A 9,150-nucleotide genomic window follows, 5' to 3' on the forward strand; every position below is an offset into this window, starting at 1 on the left:
GCACTTGTCAGATAGAAAACTGAATTGTACTTCGTCCCATTCAGTTAATTTTGATAATATTTACGGCTTATTCCAGGCAACTTTTGGAAAACATGGTAGCCTACAGAACAAGCGTCCTATTTTTCTTCCTTTTTTTCTTTTTTCGCGTTTTCAGCTAAGCCAGATAAGTGCGAGGCACGCACGAGAGGAGCACGAATTGAGATTCCTCCTCTCGCACCCGCCTACATGGTATCCGGCTGCTTCAACAGTCCTCACCGGGTCATAAACGTGGAGAAGTCGGTCCAGATTATAATTTAAGCTGCAGGAATATTAGATTCGGCCTTAAGAATTAACAGTAATCACGTTCATTCTCACTTTTAACATCACGGCTTTGTTAGATATTCAACAAAGACTCAAAGGAGACTATTGTTACCGTTACTTGGAAAAAAAATAACTTTTCAATCGGAGCTAAAGGCAATGGAAACAATATTGAAACAAATGGGTTATACTGAGTAAAGTTTGAGATGTTATTTCAGTACAAAATCTATGATCCTCAAACATATTAATAAAAAAGTAAATTACGAGAACACAACACTACTCTTGCTTCATACACGATGCGTAACAGTCGAAAACAGGCATGCTATTCACGATAAGCTTTAGTATAAAATACTAAAGCCAAGCAAGCTCATTTACCCATTTTTAATAGCTCCTTGACGGTGTTTGCTTTTATCAGATGAAACGCGTAGGAGGTAAAAACAAATATTTGCTTTCTTTATTAGTTCGTACAGTGCTGCATATTATAGCTAGTTTATCATTAAAAGTATGGAAAAGAGTGTTCAGTTTCGATGAAAATAACTGACTTATAGCGGATGAAAAATCATTTCAACCTTCCTTCTCCTACTTTAATCACAAAAGCATCTTGGTTAAGTTGAAAACTCTTTCTTATCGACCTTGTTACTTAATGGATGTCGCCATCAAAGGCTTCTCAGTTAAGATTAATTGCTTTCGAGAGCGTTTCTCAAACAATTTATGTTTTTTTTTTTAACTCTACTGCGAGCGAGTCCATCTATTTTTATAGTGTTTTGACTCAGGAATTGATTTCAATTGAGGCATTCTTGTTTACGACAGGAGTTCTGGAATTAAAGAAAACTATTACCCATTTTGAACCGCAAAAAATTGGGAAAACAAACAACAACGATTGTCTTGGTGTGAGTCTTTAACAAAAATAGTGCTGGCCGTAGGAGAGTGTATTAAAATATGAAAATACATCTAACACGTTTTTGAACATGGACGGTTCAGAAAATGAAATATTGTAGGAAATAAACGCTTAGGAAAAATTATTTGCTTTTTTACGTGACCATTCTGGAAATATCGACAGTATTTGAAAAGGTTTTAATCATTACGCTGAGTAGGTGGCCAAACACTTTGTCCCGTTATGTGATTGTGGTCTCTCTTAGCCATACAATTGAACTGAGTACAACAAATCACCCTGAATAAGATACAGGATACAAAACTCGTACCGATATCCAAGATGATTATTCCTGAAAGCCTGCAAATTATTAAACATAATTATGAACCTTTACTAAAAAGACCGACGGCGTTTAAAAGCTTCTATTTTTAAGAGAGAGAACGATTACGGATCGTATCTTGCCCTCACAACGCCATGCTGGGTCATAAAACTGAGAAAATATTTAGCCGCGTTTGGCAATTATTATTAATAATTAATTAATGATGACTTCTATGGGGTTATAAAGAGACAGCAAAAGATGCGACTCTTTCATATTTCAAGCTGTTCGTGGTAGAATGTCCAAGATGAACTCCTTGGTCTCTTTGGTGGTTCTCTCTCTCGCTCTGTGTGTCGTTGCTGGCTCGAAACTAAAATGTACTCCTTACGGCCTCGCACTTGGTTGTCATCCGGTAGGTCTAGCCCGTTACACGTTAATATGGATTCCATACAGAGCTAAGTACAATCGCTTATCTATACATAAATCATTTTTGACACAAACACTAAAACTGCAACGGTCTTCTATGCCAGCAGCCTCTATTAAGTCATGTAAATTTATCATCCACACGTTGAAAAATGTAACTCTAATCAAATTTTTTTGTAAATCATATGAAGAAAAGGGCAGAAGAAATCGGAATGAATCTGTTTCAATGTATTTAATGGGAAGATCATTTCATCAGTTTTTAGTGAAAATTTTTGTTTGAACCTTTTTTTTCAAAATCACCGGTGACGATTTGATTTTTTGCTAATCTTACGTAAATATCGATACAGCAAAAGACACCCAAGGGGCGAGTATAAGTCAGGGTACTTTCCTACTAGAAAAAACAGCGTGAGTTTAATAAAAATAACGCAAATGTTCTGAATACATCGTTCTAATCACTGCTAAATAAGAAATACTCTTAAATGCTCTTATCTTTACCGAGGTACTGCATCCCGAGGATCTGCATCCTCACTAAGCTTCTACGTATAGAAATCTACACCTGCATTGCGGTCTTAGCGAGATCATGAATGACGTAAAGGAAACATATCATGAAATATTCATGGTCGTCATCTTAAGATGAAGTTAATTTGTATACCAAATTTTACCTTTATTATTCTTGTTAAATACGGTAATCTAAATGTCTAGTTTTGTCTAAAGCTCAGAAGCACATGTGATTTCAAGATTCATAATCAGTTTTAGCGATCTCCAGGAAACCTCAACTCTGTGGAGATGCTCGAGACCAGAAATAAATTCAACGATTCATCATGAGAACTGTATGGTGTTACTCTTGCCTTGCATGGGACGAGAATATGTTGTCATAACAACGGCCTAACTTACACCTTTCAGTATTGTCTAATTGTATGATCGCTTTTAATTTCTTCTCCAGAACTAATCTTTCATCTGTTTATTATCATTAAGCAGAACGGTGGCCGCTCATTAGATCGTAATGAGTTCCGAGGACATCTGGATGTAATTTCAGGTTCACGTCCTTTGGGAGACTCAGAGGAAAGCACCGCCAAACGAACAGGAATGGACGCTGAAAAATCAAAAAACCGATTGGAGGAGATGAAAGCTTACTTGGACAGCTTATATCAGTAAACCGGAGAGCATAACAGGACATTTTAATAGTAGACATGGTAGAAGAATTTAATCTCAATATTAGTTGTAAATCGGCGGCAAATATAGATGATAGTTGATATGATGAAATATACTGGTATGAATAAAATCTGATGCAGTAATAAAAGGTGTGTCATTATGTACAATTTCCAAAGCTTGAAGAAGGACTATTTATAGCTGTTCATTCTTCGCAACTGGATGGTGAAAATAATTCTTTAGACACGAGCCTGATTTTCGTCCTTGTTTATCCAGGCTATGATAAAGTGTTCTTCAATTAGGACAAGCGATAGTAAAGTTTGGTCGTTAGTCTCAACAAGAAAGCATTTAAATCAAACATATTTAGCTTGATCCTCGAAATTTTGAGAAATAAGGAGAAAATTTTTCGACAATTCATTTCAGTGTTTATATTTCATTTTGTTAATTACTTTGAGAAAACATCACTAATCGCAATTTCATTATGGAATTTTTTCCTCTCTCTATAAAGTAAAAAGTCCATTCCTTTAACCTCTTATAACGTTCCACATATTTTCATAGATGAGTTTGTTGAGGCTTTACAAGAGCGTTGTGGTCATTTGTTAAAGAATTTGGTGTCTGGCCTGTTCATTCTTACCGATACTGAAATGGATTTTTTGGGGGGTAAAATCCGTGTTTTTTGAGTCAATAATTCAGTATTGCCAAACCTCCATTTTATTTGCTGATTATGAAAACTTTCACTTTCGAGAAAATTTGGAAAACATCGCTTTTGTTCAGAAATCCAACTTTCCGCATGATGCCGTATATTCAGTGTAACAAAATTCACAGAAATCCAATCAACAAAACAATTCATAGAAAAAGCTGGTATTTTTTCAAAAATTAACGATGTGGTTTAGGCAATAGCTTTTCAATCCATCACTGATATAAGCCTTATCTTATTGGAAATCAAACAGATCTCAATGGAAGATCTCTCTCGAAAACACGAACAAGGATTTCTTCAATTATCTTGAATAGGTTACTTCAAAAAAACGAAGATAGAAATGCAGTTATCACCATCGAACTGATAGACTACATTTACAAAGAGAAAGTAATTCTTTTAGTCGCAAGATATCAACCGATATTGAAATCAGCAGAACTACATAAATCCATGAGATATTTAAGCAACAGACAGCACTCTCTATCAATCAGTTTATAGGCATAATAACTTCGCTGGTTGTTGGGAGAACATTCCAGAAGTTTATAAATCACAAGCCGGAGGTGAGTGATGCTCAAAGCTGTCTAGTGTTTTCCCAACATTACACCAGAATAATGAGAGGTAGCGCGGTCTGTTGCTTCTATAAAACAGACTTCATTTTTTGCGGGTTGACCGGTACAAAAAAAAGATAGGATTAGAAACAAACAGAGCGGTCGTGGTATCTCGAACCCAGTTATTTTGAACCGTGACCGTGCTTTTAAAATATCTCCACAGTATGAATACCCTTTCAAAAAATGCTTTCACAGCACAAAACCCTTTTTGTAAAGCGTCCAGAATTTACGCTTAGGCAAAGTGATAATTGTGATTTTTCATGCAGACCAAATAAATGCATAGTAGACCACTGATGCGTTAAATAAACTCGTAGATGTTTCAAAGTATCATCTTATGAAATATTAAACTTCCATCTCGTTTATCGTGGCTTGTTTTCAGAAAAAGCGTCGGGATAAACGTTAAGATTATATTTAGAAATTTTAGACAGTAGATCTCATTACACGCTATACAAGTAACAATTTGGCTCGAAACTGTTTGCTGACGCGATTAAAAGAGAACTTTGATAAACATTTAAATATATTAAAACCAATTTTTATAGTAATGGTGTTAGGATGCGCGTGCTTCAAGCGCGCTGTGAGTCCCGCTGAAACTAACTTGCAGCTGATAGCCTTAGCAACCTGGCCGTTATGTCAGAGTTCCTGCCTCCCCTTGCAATGTGATCGGTAGAATTTTCTATGTTATACAGGTCATCTATTGTCAATTAAGCCGTTGTTAAAAAAAACAAAAACTAGATTACCATCTTTTTAGTATGTTTAAGCGAAAAAAGGATCGAAATTTGGAAAAATTTCACAACGAGAAAGTTTTGTTCATCGTGTCTATAAATGTGCCAATTTTTCTTCTAGGAGCTCATATCACCTGACAAAAATTGCAATCCTCTTTCCTTTTTTATCCATTTTTATGTTTTATATATACTCTCGTTTTCAAAAACGTTGCAATTTGAAAAAAATATATGAAATTAATACACCTTTCGTTTTTTAATCAAATTTTTTAATGCACCTTTCGTTTTTTAATCAAAAGGTGTTTCTTTCTGATGAGAAAACAAAAGACAGACATATGGTATATTTTCCAATTGCAAAATTTTAGAAACCAGGTGTGTATATATATATATATATATATATATCTATGTATGTATATTTAGATTCCTTTCGAAGTTTTATTCAGACAATAAATGCTTACTTTTATTTCTTTGCTACCTCATCCTACTTCAAGTTTTACGTAAATACTACTGACACACAAGTGGCGGCTAACGAAGACTATTTATAAACCCACGCTCGTTTAAAGCATATACCAGGTTTAGCACCTCGAATCTCTCCTCTTGTATGCAAGATTTCAGGTAAATCTTGAGGTTTTCACTAAACGAAAGAAAAAATCACGGGTCACGTACATTTCAGGAGGCAAATCACGCTTCACGCTGGTTCATAAATATACGGATCACGCTCGTTTTTCAGTAAAGTACACGCGTCACATATTAATTTTGGCTTTAATCAGGCATCACGAATAAACCCTCCGTCGCCCTCTGATAGTTTGAAGCTTTTTTCAACTTTTTCGAAAATTATAAAAGGGAAAGGAAGTCAAAGCACCCATGCTGCGATTTTCATGTTCAAAACGATATGGACGATAATCAAGATTTTAATTATGAAAGGCTCCGATGAAAAATAATTTTGAGCCGTTTTGACAATTAAAGAGGTATAGATGTGTGATTGAGGAATCTTAAATTCTCCACTCTCTCAATCGCGGTTAAAATTCAACAATTTTCGTATTCAAAGTTAATAGGAACTATTTAGGACAGCAGCGCCACGGAAAGAGTGGCTTTAAATGAATATGAATTTTTAGCTAGAATTTTTCGAAGGGCTGGATTACCGTCTGTTACGACGCCACGACTCGACTTCAGCGTAATGTATGTAAGCGGCGTTGAGTTCCAAATGGAAACTCAAATAGACACAAAAATTTTGATGTTTTCACGTTGTTGATTTGCAGAGGACGGCTCTGAAATGTGAAAAGTTTCAAAACGCACGTGCTGAGCTACTGCTCTGCCCAATAGATGTTTTGTTTTTCTTTTTTTCATTTTCTCGTTGCCGTCGCCGTCGTGGCTGGCTTGGCTTAAGATCCGACAATTGTGTCATCATGCCTTTAAATCGGGGATTTTCTTTCGATGAAAGATCATTGACAATCTAAGTTATCGCAAAGTTTAAAACTGATGATTGTGATGTCTTAATTCGTTTACTAATCAGTTGGCGTAGCTGTAAATCAGATTCTAATCATAAAATGACAACACTTATTAATCAAAGCTAAAAAGGACAATTTTCCTACTCCTGATAACGGTGTGTTCATTAAATGTTTAAGAAGAGTTTTCATAACAAATAGGTCCATGCTCTGTATGGTTGGAATAATCGAGAATTTGATCATTTATCATTGATCAGTATCTCAGAATTACTCGCCGGCACCTTCCATCAAGATAACTTTTAGATTGACAGTTTCTCGTTGCTAGAAAGTGTTCTTAGCAGGGGGTATTTCATAGTATTTAACAATAAATTAAGCGTCGCCCGTTTGATTAATAACGATGTCTGTATTGAGTGGGAGGTATAAAAGTGGATGTTAAATCTCAGCATTCAAAGGATAGGAGGCTTTTGCACGGAGATGTTGAAAATGAACCTTGTTCGATCTGCTGCTCTTGTAGCCATGCTGCTATCTGTGGTCGAAGGACAGATTTGTAAATGGGGGGCACCATTCGGCTGTCCTAATAGAGATAAGGTTTGTGCATAAAATATAACATGCATGTAAATCTAAGTTTTTGCTTAACAATTCTCACATTCAAGACGACCGGGTTGCTCCAAGGCAATCAAACGAATTCGAAGAGAAAGATATTTAGCTGAAGCCTTCACCAAAAATAGCATCTCTGTAAAACAAAACTCGCGAATATATGCTTTACTAGAATAGCACAATAACTATAGATAAAAATTCGCAAAATATCTTCGCGAAAAAATTGTTACTTGTACCTTTACATACAGTGTTTAAAATACCTTCCATTCCAGTAATAATATAACAATGCCATTGATGTTTTATAAAACACGACTGAAACACTGCTTGGAAACTTGTAAAAATTTGTACCGTTTGTTTCATCACGTTTGGCTAATGAAAAATAAAATGACAAGAATTCTTCACAACCTTAATTTTAAAAAATTGCGTCAGACTGTGCAGCGCTACGGACGGCTCTAGAGCGAGCATGCATAATCATTTTCCCATTCTATAAATGACAAATTGGAACGCTCGAGCAATTAAGGATTTGTTCCACGTTTGATGTTCGAAATTATCCAAATTGCGCGATTCTAAGGTAACTGTCAGATATCACGCCTTTTCCTTCTGGAGCGATTTTTAATTGCACCAAGCTGTATTTACTACGACTACCAATATAAATACAAATTTTGATTTGAAATGTGTCTATTAATTTTAGACAGTGGCAATGTCATTAATTAGGGGCTTTTAGATGACTGAAAAAGGGTCATTATAAACCGTGCCAACGTTTAAGTTATCTAGCCTTGAGCAGAAGAGAAGTATATACACCTTATTTGATGGTTTAAGCAATATACTCGCGGATATTTTGTGCGTTGCATAATATCATTGACATAACGGTTTTAGTTTTCATGAAGGACCTTGTTGCTTTACTAACTTTAGTAAGGTTGAATTAAACTTTGTTTTTGAGAGGAAAAACATTTTCTGAGAGAACCTACAGTTTGTGAAACTATCTTATATTCTATATCTATGTGCTAATTCGTCTACTTTTTTTTTTCTTTGTCTTTCTTAGGCCAGCCATTACTCCCATAACGAAATGGATTCGAATCCAAAGCTCGCTGACACATTTCACAGTCTACGTGTCCCAGAAAGTTCTGACGTGGACATCACTGAGTATACGCAGCGCAATCCAATGGATGTCGAATTTAGAAGTGCAAAGAGCACACAAGGCGCTTACAAATTCGAAGACATTAAGACTTATCTTAACAACTTGTACCAAACTGAGAAAATGGAGGCAAAGCATAAATAATTTCTCGAGAAATTTTTTTATTAAGTTATATTATTCTAAGCTTTAAGCAAGTCAAAACACGTGAAAGAGATAACAAAACATGTGGTTTGCTAGTAAAGTTTAAGGAAGACTAAGATAAAAATTAGTAGATTTGAATTATCAATTATCTTATTACTGGATAGTTTTCAAGTTTTATATGCTGAACGAAGTACAGAAAGTGCTTATTGACCGCAATTATAAAAACCCATTTAACATTTGTACGTTGGAAAAATAAACTACAAAGTTTATTAGTCTTAAGGTATTAACTGATAATAAAAGGGGCAATTCCTGTAAGAATAAGCATCTACATGAAACAGCTAATAGGTATAGATTCCTTTAAACTTTCATTCTTTTTCCTTTTGTAAGGTTTGCTAGATATCGGTTATTTCACATATTTTCCTTTCATGTTTTGTGCTGGAAATGGGTGCGCGGCTGGCAAAATTTACTCATTTGCGCATGCCTAAGTTTGACCTTGTTTGAAAACTAACGTCGTACTCGTGTTAATGATTAAAAAAAAATGACGCATTCATTTCTGTTGTACAGATTTTGTATGCTATCAATTTTCAAATAATTGTTTCAGTTCATTGTTATCAGAGTTTCAAAACATTTTTTAAAACCGACGGATTAGCTTAATTTAATTGTCATAGTGAGCCCAGTTCCGTGGTCGCGAAGGTCAGCGGTTAACACAATCGTGGTTTAAAAAAAATCATGAAAAGATGACGAAGCCCTGAAAA

At 35.3% G+C, this 9,150-nt stretch overlaps 2 protein-coding genes across 3 annotated transcripts; both read left to right on the plus strand.

Annotated features, from left to right (window-relative positions):
* Positions 1-1,745: 1,745 nt before the first annotated feature.
* On the plus strand, positions 1,746-3,207 carry LOC149040987 (uncharacterized). 2 transcript variants are annotated; one of them, XM_089214201.1, is made up of 2 exons: positions 1,746-1,896; positions 2,883-3,207. In XM_089214201.1, exons 1-2 carry the CDS (start codon positions 1,783-1,785, stop codon positions 3,060-3,062), a joined length of 294 nt encoding a protein of 97 aa, XP_089070327.1. In that variant the 5' UTR covers positions 1,746-1,782; the 3' UTR covers positions 3,063-3,207. The 2 variants fall into 2 exon arrangements, with proteins under 2 accessions (XP_089070327.1, XP_089070328.1); XM_089214202.1 differs by having other exon boundaries at positions 2,886-3,207.
* A 3,700-nt stretch (positions 3,208-6,907) lies between these two features.
* On the plus strand, positions 6,908-8,945 carry LOC113679155 (uncharacterized). The gene is made up of 2 exons (XM_027196106.2): positions 6,908-7,110; positions 8,162-8,945. Exons 1-2 carry the CDS (start codon positions 6,952-6,954, stop codon positions 8,396-8,398), a joined length of 396 nt encoding a protein of 131 aa, XP_027051907.1. The 5' UTR covers positions 6,908-6,951; the 3' UTR covers positions 8,399-8,945.
* The last annotated feature ends 205 nt before the right edge of the window (positions 8,946-9,150 follow it).

The sequence above is a fragment of the Pocillopora damicornis genome, chromosome 8, assembly GCF_964200805.1.
Source record: "Pocillopora damicornis chromosome 8, jaPocDami1.2, whole genome shotgun sequence".
Classification (NCBI taxonomy): Eukaryota; Metazoa; Cnidaria; class Anthozoa; order Scleractinia; family Pocilloporidae; genus Pocillopora; species Pocillopora damicornis.